The sequence below is a fragment of the Biomphalaria glabrata genome, chromosome 7 (assembly GCF_947242115.1).
Source record: "Biomphalaria glabrata chromosome 7, xgBioGlab47.1, whole genome shotgun sequence".
Taxonomy (NCBI): Eukaryota; Metazoa; Mollusca; class Gastropoda; family Planorbidae; genus Biomphalaria; species Biomphalaria glabrata.
The window spans coordinates 8547745-8567951 of record NC_074717.1 but is presented as its reverse complement, the minus strand read 5'-3'; the positions used below and the strand labels follow the sequence as shown (position 1 = coordinate 8567951).

The 20207-nt window shown below is 34.6% G+C and overlaps 2 protein-coding genes across 5 annotated transcripts in view; one reads left to right on the top strand and one right to left on the bottom strand.

The window, feature by feature from the left end:
- Positions 1-2139: 2139 nt before the first annotated feature.
- LOC106070402 (uncharacterized) lies at positions 2140-10421 on the top strand. The gene is made up of 7 exons (XM_056036840.1): positions 2140-2301; positions 2661-2746; positions 4158-4223; positions 6663-6774; positions 7780-7854; positions 8847-8994; positions 10007-10421. Exons 1-7 carry the CDS (start codon positions 2250-2252, stop codon positions 10179-10181), a joined length of 714 nt encoding a protein of 237 aa, XP_055892815.1. The 5' UTR covers positions 2140-2249; the 3' UTR covers positions 10182-10421.
- Positions 10422-11916: 1495 nt separating this feature from the next.
- Positions 11917-20207, bottom strand: part of LOC106070330 (membrane-bound transcription factor site-1 protease-like) — a 90411-nt gene continuing 82120 nt past the window's right edge. For all 4 annotated transcript variants that reach the window (XM_056034799.1, XM_056034797.1, XM_056034798.1 and 1 more), the window contains exons 26-30: positions 20022-20099; positions 19110-19253; positions 17390-17512; positions 16692-16818; positions 11917-15739 (exon numbers count right to left, since the gene is read on the bottom strand). In XM_056034799.1, coding sequence (XP_055890774.1) covers positions 15427-15739; positions 16692-16818; positions 17390-17512; positions 19110-19253; positions 20022-20099 — 785 coding nt within the window. In that variant the 3' untranslated portion in view covers positions 11917-15426. The remainder of the gene's footprint in view (positions 15740-16691; positions 16819-17389; positions 17513-19109; positions 19254-20021; positions 20100-20207) is intronic.

Sequence of the window (20207 nt, the reverse complement as noted above, 5' to 3'; positions counted from 1 at the left end):
CTCTGTCTGTCTGTCTGTCTGTCTGGTAAAAAGTTTGAACTTGTTATTTCTCTCACACCCATTTTCGGATCAAGTTGAAACTTTGCACACTTATTCATTGGCGTCCCCTTTGATCCACGTTATTTCTCCCACACCCATTCTAGTATCAAGTTGAAACTTTAAATAACAACAAAACATTTTATCACTTTAAAAATTAACCAATTAGTCAAGTAAATATTGGTAAATAATTATATTATTTTGCTTGATATTGAATAAGGGAAATAACTACTACATTTTTTGGAGATATTGTTGTAAGTTCTTTTCCTTAGATACTTTGCTAACTGTACTTCCTGGCCCAAACATCTTCCACTACGGTAGAAGATGACAGCAGGCGGGGTTCAAACTCGGGACTAACACGACAGCTGTCCTAATCCCATACAACAAGACCAGGCTGAAAAAAAAAAGCACAAAAATTATATATCTTTAGTAAACATAGTTTTAAAAATGTTTCTCTTATCAATACAATGTACGTCCCTATTCTCATATTCTGTACACCGGATATTTATGGATTGGTCTGCTTGTATGGACGTCTCCAATAAATCTTGAGATCTATAGATCTGCATCTGCAAAAGTAGATCAAGTACAGCTAAACTTCGAAAAGCGATTGGCACGCATAGATCCCAAGCTTGTATTAGTTGTCACGTAATGTGAATTGCTATCAATCTGTTTTGAAGTCTGTGATGACTTATTGACCTACATTCTCATATAGAGGAGACCTTCCCAAGGCGAGGTTCAGTAGTTCAATTTAGGGATACGCAAATGTAAGGAGGGCAGTGATGATTGATTTACCAAGCATTCTTTTTTTTTTTTTACTGATGATTCATTTTACACTTAATGAGTGATCTATCTAGCACTTAATGAGCGATCTATCTAGCACTTAATGACTGATCTATCTAGCACTTAATGACTGATCTATCTAGCATTTAATGAGTGATTTATCCATTATAAATTGAGTTTTCTTCAAAGTATTTGGGTTCCTACCATGTACAGTAGCAGTTAATCCATTGCGTCCATCGAATTTGTTGCAGTAACTTTCAGTAACTAGATAGCTTCAATAGCATTTGTCCCAGTATGTACCCGTAACTTAATGAGATCAATGCAAGTTATAACAACTAATTCTTGTAACAATATAGATTCCATTGACTTTATCGCAACATGTTCGTGTAACTTAGGAGACGACCTTTTACCTTGCTATCAAACAAACATCTGTTAGTCACGAGAAGTTAGCAGACGTGACAAAGCTCAATACAGGAGTTTATCCAGGCCTTTTTCAAGAGAAAACTTGGAATGACTTAAATAACTTATTTTTTGAGCAAAACTAAATATAAATTTTTATTTCAATATGAACAAATTCAACTTGAGAGGAAATAAATGTTATAGACTTTAGTAATAATATAAAATGGTATTTTAAACAAAATCTAACTCACTACAAAAAAAAAAAAAAACGTCTTTTCTCTCTGTCATTCTGGAGTCGTCTGAGACCTGCCCAAGACAGCTGACGACTATGCCGCTTATCTTGCACCATTCACACTGCATAGCTAGAAACCCATCGTTAGCTTCTACTCACCATCACCATAGAAACACACACACACACACACACACACACACACTCCATATCACTTCCCTTAATATTGATAAAAATAATGATTCATATAATTATAAATATTTGTCTTTTTTTTTTACAAGTTTTGGACGTTGCTTTAGAATTGACGTTTTTGTACGTCCTAGCCCAAACCTCCCACAGGACGACGGGGTTAGGGGGAGGGGCTGGGTTTGAACCCAGGACTATGAAGACAACAGCCCAGAGCGCATACCACACGACCACCCAGGATTTTTATGTCTTGAAAAAAAGTGTGTTTAAAAAAACGATTGTGTCCTTGTTATTAGAGATTGCAACTGTTGTTTTGATTATTAATACTATTCAGGACACTAGTGACCTAAAACATACAAAGTAGTTTTTTTAGCGTAATAAAAAATAACTACAGGCATTTCTTTTTTTGTTTTGTTTTGTTTTAATAATTCTACTAATAGCCACCAATCAGATGTAAGCTAGATAAACAAAACGTTTTAAGTTAGGCTAAAAATAAGATAAATATCAGGACATGTTCTAGCTTGTAGATTTATATGCTACATTTTCAATTTGGAATCAACTGTGAAACTCGAGTTCCAATCTGTACTTTTGTGGTCTTAATAATATTCGCTAAAAAAAAATGACGCCGTACGCAATATTTATTCATATTTCTCTCACCTTTTTTATAACAGGTAAGTAGTTCAAAATTAAATATTCCTTACAAATGTTACGTGACAACTGCATTACATATAAACCAGTTGCTCAGTTATTTAAAATAAGCTAATTCTTCTTTTATATTAAAAAATAAGTTGTGCTGCCTGCAAATGTGCTCAGAAAATCTAATTCTGCAATGCTAAAATAAACATAAATTATCAAATACATTTTGAAAAAAAAATCAAAGCTTTCCAACACTTCCGTTATTCTCTACACCGGATACGCCAACAACTTGCTATTTATAGTTTGTTTCTTCGCCATGCATGAAAATCTCTAATAAAAATCCAATCAAAACAATTTATTATTTTTTCTTATTGTTTCTTTTTTCTGTGTCCAGTGAATGGGCAGATAACATGTCCAGTTTGTACAGACCCATATAACCCAGACTCCTGTACAGGGACCCAACAGTGCCACAGTCATGACGTGAGTAGAACCGAAGAGGATAACACAATAACAAGAGAGGAAACCGCATGCCAATCAATTTTTTTGTGAAAATTAATTTTTTAACAAGTAGCGTTGACTTGTAAAGTGTTTACATTGCTATTCTCTTCAGCTAAAATATTATTTTAAGTACTACACATTTGCTTAATAAAATCACATTTTAAGCAGTGCCCAGTTTTAAAACAGTGAATCCGATAAGTGCGTTGACCAACCCTACCAAAAATGGCCAACGAATTTTACCATCTTGTCCAACAAGTTGCCATTTGGATACGAGTGTGTTTCTCAGATGAAGTTTTCACTCTTGTTATTATTAAGCTCTTCGTAACAAATTATTCTTATCTTTTGAATTGACTTTTGGTAATCTTTCAACCTTAAATTGCTTCATAATACAAATATGATTCTTTCATTCATTTGTTCCACTCACTCTCTCTGAATCTGTTCCACTCACTCTCTCTGTATCTGTTCCACTTACTCTCTCTGTATCTGTTCCACTCATTCTCTCTGTATCTGTTCCACTCACTCTCTCTGAATCTGTTCCACTCACTCTCTCCCTCAATGTTTTCTATTTCTCTCTTCTCTCTTGTACTCTCCTTATCTGTCTCTTTCTCTCCTTTTCCTTTTTTATTTCTCGCCTTCTCTTTCTCCCATCTTCTCTCTCTCTCTCTCTCTCTCATCTTCTCTTTCTCTATCCTTTTCTCTTTCTCTCATCTTCTCTTTCTCTATCCTTTTCTCTTTCTCTCATCTTCTCTTTCTCTATCCTTTTCTCTTTCTCTCATCTTCTCTTTCTTTATCCTTTTCTCTTTCTCTCATCTTCTCTTTCTCTATCATTTTCTCTTTCTCTCATCTTCTCTTTCTCTATCCTTTTCTCTTTCTCTCATCTTCTCTTTCTCTATCCTTTTCTCTTTCTCTCAACTTCTCTTTCTCTCATCTTCTCTTTCTCTATCCTTTTCTCTTTCTCTCATCTTCTCTTTCTCTATCCTTTTCTCTTTCTCTCATCTTCTCTTTCTTTATCCTTTTCTCTTTCTCTCATCTTCTCTTTCTCTATCCTTTTCTCTTTCTCTCATCTTCTCTTTCTCTATCCTTTTCTCTTTCTCTCATCTTCTCTTTCTCTATCCTTTTCTCTTTCTCTCAACTTCTCTTTCTCTCATCTTCTCTTTCTCTATCCTTTTCTCTTTCTCTCATCTTCTCTTTCTCTATCCTTTTCTCTTTCTCTCATCTTCTCTTTCTCTATCCTTTTCTCTTTCTCTCATCTTCTCTTTCTCTATCCTTTTCTCTCTTTTCCCACTTCTTCTTTTCTCTCTCTCTCTCTCTCTCTCTTATGCCATCGAGTTACTCTAGATGACTTTGGTAAAATATTGTTTTCTTTGTTTTTTTTTAATTCCACACTGACCAGGTTTGTGAACTACACGTCCATCTGTCAGACCGCAACCGGGTCAACTACATCTGTCACAATTCACATGTAAGTAGGTCAAATAGTGATAGGACTCTTTACGTCACTTCTGACTGTCTCATTTTTTTTGTTTTTTTTTTTTATAGCCGAAAAAAAGAAAACTGAAAAAACCTACCTTTACCTTTACCTATCCCTTAGTCTGTTGGACCGTTGGGGCACCAGGCAAGATTAGTCGACCGTCTTTCTCCATTCCTCCCTGTCTTTTGCCTTGTTTAGAACCTCTCTCAATGGCAGGCCCGTCCATTTCTTTCTTGTAGTGTGGTCTTTTTTATAGCCTAACAAAAGGAAACTGAAGAAACCTGTTAACCCTTAAAAGTGCTGAGCTGTTTTACAATAAGTGCATACAAAATGGAGGCTAAGCTACCAAACGCGCTTTAAGGGTTAAAAAGTTGTTTTTTTTTTAAATCTCCTGCAACGTCTGATCTCGAATACTGCTGTAACGAGTTTCCTAGAAATTTAACAGTTGATGTTTATCGCTGAGAAAAGAATTACTAGCACGGTTGCCTCATCGGGAAAACCCTAGTTTGACCGCTTTAATTTTTCAAAGTAAAAAAAAAAAATTAAAAAATGTAAATTTGGTTAGAGACTTACAAATCTGTGTGTTTGTACAAAACTCACATCTTCCAATTTCAAGTAATTGTTTGTTAAATTTATGTGTATACATTTTTATGCAAATATGCAAGCGCAATTTTATAGAAAAAATTAGGTGTTTATTAAATGTTTTTGTTGCACATTTCATTTGGTGAAAGGTAACAATTTCGAATAAAACAATCATGTTGATTTTGTGAAAGTAATAAATATCAACATGTAATTTAAATTAAAGTGAATATTCTTGGCATCAATGGATAATTTTAATTCTCAACTATAAATATTTATCACCTTCCTTTTTCGGAGTCCCACTTTTTCTAGTTTTGCGATTATGGTATTGTAATTCTTTATAAATATTGTAAAAGTTTTTAAAAAAATGATACAAACTCGCTTTGACCGATTTTAAGCCTATTAGTTTTATTTTCATACCTTTCAGAGCCGGCCTTAAGCAACAGCTTCACCCATATCAGCAGTGGGCCCCACACTTTCATAGGACCCGCGCTAATTCTAGGTGTATAAATTATTAAATCAAACCTTTTTATTACTTATAACAGATTTTTCGCGGCCTCCTGCCGATTTACCAGGAGTTCCTGGAAATCTTCTGAAATTGCAAAATCTATGAAAAAGTCCTGAAAATATCAGGAAATTATTAAAATATTTAGAAAACTCATACAAATCTCCTGAAATATATAGACGAAAATTGCATTTTGTGGTGTTATTCCATATGAAAAACGCCAATCCTACGCGCGATAAAAAAAAACAACGGCATAATGCAATACACGTAATTGTGGAATCCTAGTGAAAGAAGCTTCTCGCGCCTCAAAATAATGAAGAATTACTTGAGGTCAACAATTCTCGAAGATAGATTGAAACATTTGGTAATTCTTGCTATTGAGAGTGATCTATGTAGGAAATAGAAATTTTAATGATATACTGTATGACTTCGCTACACGCAAGGCTCGTAAAGTAATTCTGTACGTAGTTAAGAATGAATTATATGCAAAGACGAATTTATTTTCTAATACAAACTCTTAAATTTCACTTATTATACGTATCCCTACCCTTTGGCCCCGCAAAATCCGTTTCGCATAGGGCCCCACAACGGTTGAGTCTGGCCCTGCTATTTAGTGACGGGTGAATACAGAGTACATTACTTGTTCTCCCCCCCCCCCTTTATTTTTCTTAGGGTAACTCTAGTCAGAAATAAAAGTGTGATCTTTCTTTTTCATTCGCGTCCAGACCCTTGAGCCATGAAGAGAATTATATATATATATATATATATATTTATATATAGATTATTAATGCATAGTGGCTGAAGGTTCCACGGCATATATTTAAACCTAAAGGGTTTCGGATTCGAATCCCGGTGAAAACTAGGATTTTAAATTTTGGAATTTTTGGGACCCCTCTGAGTCCACCAACTTTAATGGTAATTGGTGAAAGTAATGGCTGTTGGTCGTTGTGCTGACCACATAGCACCCTCATTAACCGTTGGCATTAGCAACAGAGGTGCTTAAATATCATTTCCCCGACAGATTGCAAGGTTAGAAAAGCGAATCATCTATGCTTTAACTCTTTTATTAAGTATATTTTTATTTTATAAACAGTGCCCTATTTAGACTTGAAAAGGCCCTAAGCTATTTGAGATATTGGGGTCCTCAATAAATCAAGATATTATATATCAGTGCTAAATATTTCTTGAGTCATCGGGGCCCTTTATAGGTCGAGATATTAAATTTCAATTTCATAAGTACATCCCGCGCTGTATTATTGATAAAACAGGAGCAGTTTATAAACTATAATTATATTGCTTATTTCAAGTTAATAATTATTGCATATTTTGTGTGCTGCATTTCACAGGCTTGCGTAAACCAACAGACACACGCCTGCAACCCCTATACCCACGACACCTGCACGTTCTGTTGTAACAGTCTCCAATCTTGCGCTACAGAGAGACAGGATTTATTCACAAGTAAGTCTTAGTCTTTATGTGCCACATCTCAAGGTTCTCAGGGCTCGACAAGAACTTCCTTCAGGGAACTATACCAGGAAAAAGAAGAAGAGGCAGAGCAAGAGAAAGTCATAGTTAGGCGACATTGATGAATGAAAAAGATTCTATTCAAAGCAATAGACAAAAAAGAACAAATAGGAACGGTCGACTGATCGTGTGCGGTGCTCCAACGACTAAACAGGCTAAAGGAATGGGTGAAGGTGGAGTGTTAGGCAGAGGCTGGCGATTGATCTCACTTCATGTTCCCCGTCATGAGGATATATCAGAAAAAAGGTTTTAAGACTAATGCTTCCCATACTTTGGCATGTTCAGAACTATGAAAACAAAGTTATTCAAAGGCAATGCCATTATTTCATTCATTTAGGAAATAAACCTTCAGTGATCTATATGGTTTACACGCTTTTTCTGGGGTAAAGAAACCCCTGAAACTGTATTTAATCAAGGTGAAATTAGGTAAAAAAAATATATCACCTGCTATTCATCGCCAAATAACCCAAACGTAGGCGCCATATCTATCTATCTATCTATCTATCTATCTATCTATCTATCTATCTATCTATCTATCTATCATCTATCTATCTATCTATCATCTATCTATCTATCTATCTATATCTATCTATCTATCTATCATCTATCTATCTATCTATCTATCTATCTATCTATCTATCTATCTATCTATCTATCTATCTATCTATCTATCTATCTATCTATCTATCTATCTATCTATCTATCATCTATCTATCTATCTATTTATCTATCTATCTATCTACCATCTATTTATCTATCTTTCTTTCTATATTATCTATCTATCTATCTATCTATCTATCTTCTGTATTATCTATCTATCTATCTATCATCTATCTATCTATCTATCTATCTATCTATCTATCTATCTATCTATCTATCTATCTATCTATCTATCTATCTATCTAATTATATCTTTCGTCCATTCATCTATTTTCTCAGCTCGCTTCACAGCCGCCATGAGTACACTACAGCCAACATCATTTGTACCCACTACGGCTCCAACCATTAATGCCAGTAAGTTGTGTTTTTTTTAATCTATCATGAGCCTTAGACGTGGCAACGAGTTATTGGTCTAAACTGCCCACAGGTTGTGACGTTGCACGTCAGTGTTGAGGCCTTCTGTAACGAATGGTCTCGATAGGACGGGTTAGAGAGTGTTTTATCCCCCCCCTCATCCTCTCTACTTGCAATATCAGTTCACTAGAACCTACCCTGGGAGCCCACTGGAGGTCATGTACATGTTCCACGTCTGCCTACTCATCTTTTCTAATGCACCTTTTTTCACTGAAGAGCTACACTGAGGCCTACACAATAATTGAACTCCATCTTTAGTTATTGTTATTTTATTATTAGGCCTACTTGTATCGCGCCTTCCATGCTTTTATCCTATTGCATGCTCAGTACGCTGCATGTCTTTAGTGGACATTTGAGTGAGAGAGTATCTGGGAGAAGGTTTCCGCGCTGCCCTTAAGGTTAAATCTTCAATTTAAAGTTTCTTGTCTACATACGGGATTTGAACTCAAGTCCCACGGTTAAGAAGATAAAAGGTGTATACACTCATCCCACATTCGAAAATTTACTTGAAATTAGCATTTTCTTTATTGCTGTTTTTTTTAATTATTTTAATAGATTTATAAAGTTTTTTTTTCAAGATGGCGGCCATTTCCCTGGCAACTGCTTAAGTTTTTATCAAGCAAATTGATTTTTTTTTATAATGTCGTAAACTCATTATAACTATAAATACCATTATTTTACCTTTTTACAAATACATTTTAAAAAATGAATTTTCAATGTGCAGCCCCCTTCATTTTTTGTTGTTGTTGATAGAAGACAAGTTCAAACCCGAGTCTCTGATCTACTTCATCGACACGACACTTATTGCTACAGTTATGACAAAAATAATTATAAAAAATCAACCAATTAGAATTGCTAATGCCACAGAAACTGTTGTGTTTGTAACAACAAAGAAACAAATTCACCAAAACCGATTCATCTTTGTTTCACAGCCACTGCAAGTATGTGTATTCGGTGCGACAGCAACCCGTGTAACGAGAATCTGATCCCCAGCCTACAGCCTATCCAGTGTCCATCCACTCAACCCTACTGCTACACTGATGTAGTCCAGGACGCTGCAGGCCGCTCTGTATATAAAGGGTGAAGCTTCTTTTTATGATAGCTGGTACTTTTAATATTAATCCGTTCATCCATCCATCCTAGTGGGGCTACAGCCCATGGAGGGCTCTGGCCTACTTCAACACATCCTTCCATTCAGATCTCTCCTGAGCCTTTCGTCTCCACGCCCTAACTCCAAGCTGTTACAGCTCTGCCACCACATCATCAATAATATTAATATTAATCAACGGAAAGAATAGAGGGAAGTCTGACCTGTGATCGATTAAATTATTATCACTTTCACTTGCCATTAGTTCTAATTAAGCTCACCTCTTGGCCCAGGAAGTTATCTGTATTACAAATAAATTCGCATTTTTAGGCCTTGATTTGAAATAATGGCCATCTAAGTATTTTTTACTTATAGTTTAACCACCATATGAGAAAGTTACTAATCTATGGCGTAGCTCGGCATCAATGTATTACAATAATAATAGTGTTATTAGGACTTGCTTACGAGTTTTCATGGAGTGAACGTCGACCGTCTCTCTAGTCTTACCAAGTGTCGTTATATTCGATGCTTTTTTTTGTGTGTGACGGTACGTACCGGTACGGCGTACTGGCAACTTTTACAATGTGGGGAAAAAAGTATTACTTTTCTTGTATTTTAATTATTATTAAATTATTATATTATTAATTTGATAAAATTGAATTTTTTAAAAATTGCGCGCAAAAAAAGCATTAAAATGCAAAATGCGATACTGCTTAATAAAGTAATAATAAAACAATTTAAGTTGATTAACTATAAAATAAAATTGTTAGACATTTAGTATCTTTGCAGTTGTGAATTCGCTTGCATCGAGGTGCGAACAGGTAGATTAAAGTAAGGCAATCCAAAGTACCGGCACCTATTTTTTTCCAAAAAAGAACTGGTTATACTAATGTCTTTGTTGACCTTGTTACGTTGCAAATGCAGATTCCCGATATTGAATGTACATAAGACTTTGCTTGATAAACTTAGCGTCATTATGAATGGCTTCCCAATGTATTCTCACAGGTGTGCTAATGAAAGCTTCTGCCGCACCAAATACTGGGACTACTCTGCAGTGTCCGTGGCGTGCAGCAGATACCCCTACAGCTCATCCGCGTACCTGGAGTGCACCTTCTGCTGCCTGGGTGAAGGTTGCAATAGAGCAGATAGGCCCCCTCAGTACACGTTGGTGAACTTTTAAACAAAAAATAAAACTTGTCATCTATTGGCTACTTGTTAGCCAATGGAATTGCGCAGTTTCTACATGATACCTCTACCAGTGTTGTCCTTAGCTACCAGTAATACCTCGTCAAATGTCTGACTACCATGTCATACCTCATAACTGTTGATTAGTCGAAGTTGTTGTTTTTTTTTAAGTGTAAATGTTATTTTATTCTATATAATTGTAACGTTTTTATATTAAAAAAAAAAAAAAAAAGAATTGAATTACGACAATTTTTTCTCTTAAATCATTAACTTATAAACCGGTAATATTCTACAAAGTTTGCCCTTAGTAGGCATGGACTGTGTTTCTATTAAGAAACAATTTCACAAGCAAACCAACACAAACATAAACACTCCATTGTGTGCTTTGCATTCAACACTATCACAACCATAAATAGATACACAAAAAAAAAGTTATACATTCAACTTTGGTGGGGGATAAAGAGTGGAAAATACCGACTATAATAAATTGAAGCTTTTTTCTATGCGGCTTATTTGATTTTTAGCTGGCAACACTGAATTTCAATGTTACGTCCTTGACATTGGTTCGTTTATCGTGAAAATCTCCAATAGATAGAAGTCTTTTTTTTTTTTAAACCTTTACCAATCCCTTAGTCTGTTGGACCATTTGGAGCAACATGCAAGATTTGACGCCAGTCTTTCTTGATTCCTCCCTGTCTTTTGCTTTAGTTAGAGCCTCTGGCACCCCCTCCATTCTTTGATTTTATCTTCTCATCGCTTTCTCTGTCTGCCTCTTCTTCGTTTTCGTTATACTGTTCCTTGAAGGAAGGTCTTTGCGAGCCCCGAAGACCTTGTAATATGGCCATATATTTTTAGCTTGCGTTTTTTTTTTTACGATAGTTAGCAGGTCATCATGTGGTCCAGTCGCTGCAGTAACCCTGTCTCTAATCTCTTGGTTTGTGATGCAGTCTTTAAATGTGATACTTGGGATCCTTCTGTAGCATCTCAGTTCCATTGCTGGGATCCTCCTCTCTAGTTCTGCAGTCAGCGTCCAAGACTCACAAGCCTAGGACGAACGAAGAAGTATAAACTGATCAAAGAAAAATGTTTGTAAAATGTTTGACATGTTTCGGATGTGAAGATAATCTACTTCCTAGTCCAAGCCTCCCGCATGACGATGGGGGATAGCAGGGTATGAACCCGGAACCATCAACAAGTCCGAACGACAGTCCAGCGCGCACACCGCACGACCAGACTTCTTAAGTACAATACACTTACAACTGAGCCAGCCAAGAGCTTATGAAATTCAAGGTTTTACAGTTATCTATTTTTAGTTTCATATTTTTTAAGGCAACGACCTAATTCTCTACATTATCTCCCCTTGGCTAGTCTCCATATAAAACGAAATAAATAGGTTATGACTAATTGATAAAATAATTGGTCAATTTTTCTGTTTATTCATGTTTTGTTAGGGGCAATGAATAATTGTGTAAAATATTTTTAAAAAATTGTTCTGAGAATGAGAAGTGGGAGACATAATACGCACACGATTCCATCCAGACTGAACGAATGAGTTGATAGAAGATTTGTAAAATTGTCAGACCAAATATTAAACACTAAATATTGAAATATCATGTCCACATACTTACTCTTCAAATTTCTCAGATCCTGTAGGTGTTTATGTTAACACATCTCACAAAAAAAAACAACAAACTCACACATAGTATAACGGACACAGTAACACAACAAGATTTATGTTGACTTCTTTATTTCCTTTCCATTTCTTGAACCCATTATAAAAAAAAAAAGTGCAATACACAGTTAAATACAATAAAAAAGGAATCTCTCAGAACTATATGTCAATAACAAACAAATAAATAATCTATAGTCTGTTATAAGGCAGGTCTTTCCCTATGTGACGGTCTATCACTCCTGAAGAAATTCTGCTAACAAATTTTTCATAAGTTCATGAATGGAGTATCATAATTATAATGTTTCTATTTGACCAGTTTCTGAAAGTAATTGAATGTAAATTGTTAGCTAGATGTTGACTTCTTAATGGAGTGACTAAGTGTAATAAAATATAATGACATTGAAATATAATTCTATAACACTTTTATGACATTAGAGAGAGTAAAGAAACAAACATGCCTATGAAATGCATCATGACATATTGATAATATATGACAGAGGGATACTCCTCTTCTACTAATCAATAAGGCTGATAATTAAGTTATTACATCTGAAATTATCAAAGCATATTTTTAGATTAATCTGATAGACCCAAGTGAATATTAAAAATCGTCCCGCAAAATTTAAAAGAAAAAAAAACTAGTTTGATCAGCACTGCATCTGCACATAAAATAATAAAAATTATCTACACTTTGTGATAAAAATATATTTTCTTTAGTAGTTAAGGCCCTTGAATGGCTATTTTAAAAATGTCATCAGCAAAGACTGAGAAGCAAGGTGAAACAATGCAATTTATCCAGTAATCATCTAACTCGAAGACAAGCCTTATAAAGATATAGAGATAGATGGAAAAACTAGTCCAAACAAAAAGATTTTGAGTTCTATTAAGACTCATGCTTTGCTGTAGCGTGACACAATTACACACAGGATGATATACAGCACAACTAGAAGAGTGGTGGGTGCACAGTATGACAAGGTCAAGATCATAGAGGCAAGAACTAAATCTAGTTTTGGCTTCCATAAAATTCTAGGTCAGTGCAACATTTCAGGTCAATGAGTTAGTTATTATGTACACTACATACAATACATGGTAAATGGATATAAAGATCAAATGTGGGATCATTCGAATGCCTTGGGGAGTAAAATCACACGATAAAAGATAAAAAAAGGAACATATTATTCCAACTTGCTACATATATATGTATGTGTGGCGTGGTGGCTGAGTGGTAAAGCGCTTGGCTTTCGAATCATAGAGTCAAGGAATTGAAGACTGGGATTTTTAATTTCGGGTGCCTCTGAGTCCACCAAGCTCTAATGGGTACCAGACATTAGTTGGGGGAAAGTAAAGATGGTTGGTCATTGTGATGGCCCCATGACACCCTCGTTAAAAGTAGGCCACAGAAACAGATGATCTTTACTGTATATATATATATATATATGTATATATAACTTAAATTTATATATATAGTAATAAATTATGTGACTGAATGTTCAACACATATCGTGGCACTGAAACTGAGAAAAAAAAAAAGGTAATAATTTCATATGATTATTGTTCATCAGACAATTGTCATCTAATCAACGTCAATCAGCTAAAAAATAAAAATAGGTGCAGGATTTAATACATATGTAATAAAATGTATTCCTCTGTAAAAGACAAAAAAAAGTTTTACTGGATTAATGCCAAAGTTAAAAACACAAAAATGGTGAAAACAACAAACCTACAAACTGTAACACAAAAACAGAGCAACACATGACAACAAAACTTATTCCTAAAATAAAAAATGTAAGTTATGTATTGAACAGCTGATAACAAAAAAAAAAAAAAAACATTCATAAGTTTTGTAAAAGACAATGACAACTCTTTTAATCTAAGCAGCTGATTTTAAAAAATGCAAATATCTGACACCGATAAAACTAATAAGAATTTTTGAGTAATATAGCTAATGATTAAAGTGAAGAAGGAGAAACAAATGGTTGCGTACAGGGATGTAGAAACAAATGTGGACTAGATACAGTCAGATCTGAAAATAAAACATAGTAATTCTTAACACTCATGAGACATTCTTCCAGTAGAGCAATGGGTTGACAACTCAGTTTTATAATCCTGATCTAATAAACCAGTATCAGACTTTGGTGGCCAACAATATATCCTAAAACAAAACCATATGTAGATTTACATTGGTGACAGTGAGTGACATCTATCAGATCACCCTCTCCATGTCAAGGAAGTTAAATCTACACAGTGTCAATGGATTTTGATTTAAGAAGAAAAAATAACAAAACAACTTTAAAATGTTTAATTTGGTACATATATCAGCTCTCCCACTCAAATTGGAGATACATCTACTCAATGTCAAGGGAGCTAAATCTACACATAAACAATTTCCTAGCTTTAAAAAAAACAAAAAACTTTTAATTTTTAATATGGTACTACAGTGACAGGTCATAGATAGATCTTTTTAGCTTCAGTGTTCTTATAATGTAAACGTATTTTGTTTTCAAAGGTTTGTTAAAAAAATATTACTTTACACAATCCTGTTCTTCTTGTCATGTCAGGCGTGTAAATAGTACTGATTCATTGTATTTAGCAATTCAGAAAACCAAGAGTCCAAAATGATTAAGCATGTATCTGACAGTTTAGTAAACATAGGTTGATTGTTGTCGAAACACACTCCTGTCTCATAATCCTTGACCACAGGCAGCAATGGGTGCAATCAGATTAAACAGCTTACAGTATGTTATGGAACCTACCTATTTACTATCTAGGATATAATAGAAACCATAAATCCCACTTTAATTTACCTAGTGCAAAGTAAATGTAACAGATCCTAAAGCATCCATTTCATTTACAGAATAGGTGCAATCAGATTTAATGGCTTGCATTATGTTATGGAACCTACCTATTTACTAATAGAAACCATAAAGCCCACTTCTATTTACCAAGTGCAAAGTAAATATAACAGACCCTAAAACATCTACTTGATCTACATAGCAACATGAAGAGACCCCCCCCTCACAATAACATATGACAAACATTTTGTGATACTATATTATTTACAAGGCAATTTATATTTCTCCTGCATATGTCAAACGATAACATCCAATTTCATATGCGTTGAAATAAATAAATATTTGATAAACTTTTGATATTGCAATTTTGTGATCAAATCTCTGTGAAAATCATTATGAGGTGTCCAGCACAGGGTTAAACATTTTGGTGTAGCTGTTAGAGGTCTTATGACAAGTCCAACATGGTGTCCAAAAGAAAAACATATGTGACGATGCAAGAAAACAACAAGTTGAAACTTTAAATTATTATTATCAACATCAGACGACACTATAGCTGCAATGATACACAGTCATAAAATTTTTGTAATGAACTGTGAACTGACTCATCTTTCTCTGCTGTCAGTTTCTTAATGTGACAGCTTGAAGTCAATCAACGTTGAATCCTTTCCACAATACTCCACAGTCATGTCACTAACATAGGATGGTTAAAGAATCAATTTTCGCACCAAATGGTATGTATTCACACCTTTACTTCATTGATTCCTTTGACTATCTTTTTACACTCCTGGCACTTTCCCCACGTAGCTGATCGCTGCCATTTTTCTGGGACGGGGGCGTTTCCTCTTTGGCCTGGACTTAGTCCTATAATACTGGTTGAACAGAAACAAGGCCACCAGGCATGTGGCCAGGAAGGCAATCACCGGGAACCAGGTCAGCCTGTCCTGGCTTAACAAGGGGCTGGCTATAGGTGACTGGATGTCGAGGGTGTTATGTTCTCTCAGAGCAGAGAATCCTAAGTCTGGACGGTTGGCTGGGTTGAGAGGGATGTCGATGTCAATGGATAACAACCTCTGAGGTTGGTAGATGTCACTGAAAAAAAAGAAAGAGATAACAATTATTTTCAGAATATAATAGTCTCCCTTTTTACTTGCTAATAGTGAATACTGGTATACTGTATAAGTTATCTTCTCTTAGTCTTGCAGTTAGACTGAATTTATTCTGAGTTCATTGCTTTATAATTGAATTTATTCTGAGTTTATTGCTTTACCCACTTGTCCAAAAGTATCCTTAAGTTCTCATTTACTCAGTAACAGCTTTAAATCTTCTCAGATCTAATTCTACTATACATGTACATTTAGACTCAGTGGCTGAGTGGTAAAGCACTTGGATCAAGGGTCAAGGATTCAAATCCTGGTGAAGGATCTTTGAGCGCCTCTGAGTCCAACCAGCTGTAAGGGGTACCTGAAATTAGTTGGGGAATGTACAACGGTTGGTCATTGTGCTGGCCACATGAAACCATCATTAACCGTGGGCCAAAGACACAGTAGACCTTTACATCATCTGCCCTATAGATCACAAGGGGAACTTTTTATCTTTTACACATGAACATTGCACACAACCACATGGGTTTTGTTTATGTCCGTTGCAAGAGGAGGACTTGAGCCTCTCACATGAAGTTTGATGACCATGATTCCTACTTTATTTGAAAGGGCTGGGAAGGGTGGTAAGGTTGAATATCAGTTGTAAGATGTGTAGTGGGTCAACTGTTTTAAGGCCTTCGCTTGCTTGAGTCACAGTGTTGAGGGCATCGCTTTTGATCCATAGCCACTGATAGAAAATTAGATCAGTATGTCTTACAAGCAAGTACCCATCATAAAAGTTTACCACATTTTTCCTTTGTGAGTAGTCACTGAAAAAATATCTGATCCAATGCAAGACTATCACTGTAGCTATAAACTGTTGTTTGTACAGAGTATCAATTCACATACTTAAGAATAAAAGTGAATATTCAAAAAAAAAAAAAAAAAAAAAAGAATCTTACGATGGTGCAGACTTGTTCAGAGGATGTGGCATTGCCCAAATGAGGCTTGGGCACTGGGGCAGTGGGCGAGAATGAAAAGAGCTGAGGCTTCCCTCAATGACTTTAGAGTAGCGATGAAGGTGATTGCCTGTAGAAGTGTCAGTGACAAATTAGAACCATAACTCATTACCTAAATATTGTGACATACATAGTGACAAGATCAAACTCCCTATACTCTATCTTTAAAACACTTTAAGCGCATACAACAAGAAATATAAAACTGTTAAGTTTTATGTGTTTGTGTGTGAAAATATGACTACCACATTTATTCAATGCTTCAATCAATTTCTTAGTTATCTTATCTTATAATTTACAGATACCCTTCTAAAAAAATTTTGGTATTCCGACATACGATATACACATGCGTTTATGTTGTCAATTGTATTTAATTATAATTAGCAATTTCAGCACTTTTAAATCAATAATTTATGGGCTCAGTTCAAATCTTGCATGAAATGTTCTGGCATGTGGATAGAGAAATATAATTTTAATCTTAAAACCACAACATAGCCAAATAACAAACTGCCCAAAAATGAAAAAACATTCCAAGTGCCAGACAGCTTAAAACTTTGAACTTAGTCCTACAGAAGCAACAAACTGATGTAAGAAGTCTGAACTGTTTCATTGTAAGTTATTCCACACACAAGATAAAACTGTACCTTCCATTCTGGAGGGCATCTCCATGACAGGAGGCAGTGGGGCCTTGCTGAGAGAGGAGAGAACCACTGGGACAATGTTGTGAGCTGTATACTCCAGCATGGCACTCAGCATCCAGAAACAATCTATGCAAACAGAATGTAATGTGAACATACATTGAATAACTGCTGTGGTTTTTTGGTTATGCACAATTAGTGGAAAAAAATCATAGTTGAAATAAATGCCACTAAAAATGTTTAAAAAGTTGTTTTTTTTTTATTTAATTCATTTCTATAAAAAAATTAAAATAAAGAATTAAGACACAAAAACTCTTACTGTTGTTCATTACAAAGTTTATATCAACTCTGTCTGTCAAGTAAAAAGTGTGTACACGTTATTTCTGCCACACCCATTCTCAGATCAAGTTGAAACTTAGCACAATTATTCATTGGTATAGACAAAATATGAATCAATAAAAAAAAAGAAACCAATTAGACAATTAATTACTGGTAATTAATTATTTTGTTTGATATCAACAAGGGAAACTAATCCTTCAGTATTCACAGATACGGCTAAATTTGTTGAGTTTAGTCCCCTTAAATAACTGTTAAAGCTATTTCTTCCTCACAGATTCTCCGATCAAGTTGAAACTTTAAACAATTATTTATTTACCTAACAAAACATGAATCAATAAAACAAAAAAAAAAAAAAAAAAACAATTAGTCAATTAATTATTGGTAATTATATTGTCTGATATTGAAAAAGGGAAATAACTTGTACATTATTGATATATATAAATAGTTTTAAGTAGTTATATAGTTCTTTCTCTTTAGATAAGCTTTTTTTTTTAAAAAAAAGATTTTTTATATTTTGCTTGTTCTTATAAATATTTATTGTTTGACCATTTTTGTAAAAACTAGTTAAGAAGTTTGAAAGGTTGTGGTCCTAATGCATAAGACAAGAAAAGCTTTGCCTAAGTTTCAGAACATCTAGACTTTATACAGAACACATACAAGAGAGTGTTCTGGAATACACCGAGTTGATGTCTGGTTCAATGTCATGTACAGATATAACAATCAGTTAATAGAGTTGATGTCTGGTTCAATGTCATGTACAGATACAACAATCAGTTAATAGAGTTGATGTCTGGTTCAATGTCATGTACAGATATAACAATCAGTTAATAGAGTTGATGTCTGGTTCAATGTCATGTACAGATATAACAATCAGTTAATAGAGTTGATGTCTGGTTCAATGTCATGTACAGATATAACAATCAGTTAATAGAGTTGATGTCTGGTTCAATGTCATGTACAGATATAACAATCAGTTAATAGAGTTGATGTCTGGTTCAATGTCATGTACAGATATAACAGTCAGTTAATAGAGTTAATGTCTGGTTCAATGTCATGTACAGATATAACAATCAGTTAATAGAGTTAATGTCTGGTTCAATGTCATGTACAGACATAACAATATAGTTTAAAAAAATGATTTCTGGTTCACATTAATTCAATCTCCGACACTGAACACAAGGTTTAGCGTAAAGGTTGGTCTAGGTGAAAACATTGAGCTAGTCCGAAGGGACCTTCAAGTTCCAATAGCTCTAACACTATTGCACATGCAATAAATACCCCATAAACTAATCATATTGATACATTTTGTTGTCAAAGTGGCTAAGTGCCAGAAAACCTGTCAGTGCAAAATGAAACTATTCAAGATCACTCAACCGACAGTACTGACCTTTCTGTAAGTGGCTGGAGTCCAAACAATTGGAGTCCCCATACAAAGCTACACGCCCAGCGCTGGGGCTGGAGCTGACCTGGTGAAGACCAAGAACTGGCACATCAGGGACAGTTAGTGTGTTTGCTTTCATCACTTCAAAGCCTGAAAAACAGTTTGTATTGTTATTAAAATAAATGTTATCTGAGCAAGTCTTAACAGTGAGTAGGCCATGTTTCTAAAATAAAGGAGTTGAGAAGATCACATAGGTAAATAAAAAATAAAAAAGGAGGCAGGAAACTCTAAGAATGCCAAACAGAGAGAATTTAATTCAAATTGTTTTATTAAAAGCTCCAATTTTAGATGTATAGATTTTATAAGGAAAATGCTGACTCAATTTATAAGCTTCTAAAAAGTAAGATTAAGATCTGTTGACATTAAATAGTATGTGAGAAATAGCTGGAACACTCGGAGATGAAAAATTCTAAGTTTTTTGATGTCCTCCTTTAAAAATTTGTGAAAATGTGTAATATGTTAAGTTTTATTTTTGCCTTTAAAGACGGAAGGGTGCAATATTAAATAAAAATGTTTACTTCTTAAACTAAGTAGTCTGTTATCCAGGTGATTGTTTAGGAACTCATGTCTACAAGTGGAACAAGTTAAACCTCTTTGAAAATAGCCATGCATGAGTTATCCATAATGTCTTCTGTGTTTAAGCCTCAGTTTGCGTGCCTCCTATATAGCTGTAATCTTTATATTAAATTGACAATATGATAATTACTTTGTCATGTCATCAACCCTTAGGTAAATTTTATTTTTACCGTAGGTTTTTTTAAAAATCCATCAAATCATAATGCTGCATTATTCAATTTAAAAACAAAAATGTCTTGACAATAACAATGACAACACATGACAAACAAAACTTAAGTGTACCTTGATTCTTAAAGGTTCCAGTAAACAGAAGGCCATCCTCTGGGAATTTGAGAATACTTGTACCAGAGGCGTAATACACTGAGGAGAAATAAAGAAAAATGTTCAATCAAATTGTTATATGTTGTATTTTGAGAGTAGATCATTTGTTATTTTATTTTTGCCATTGAAATGAAATGTATTCACAGA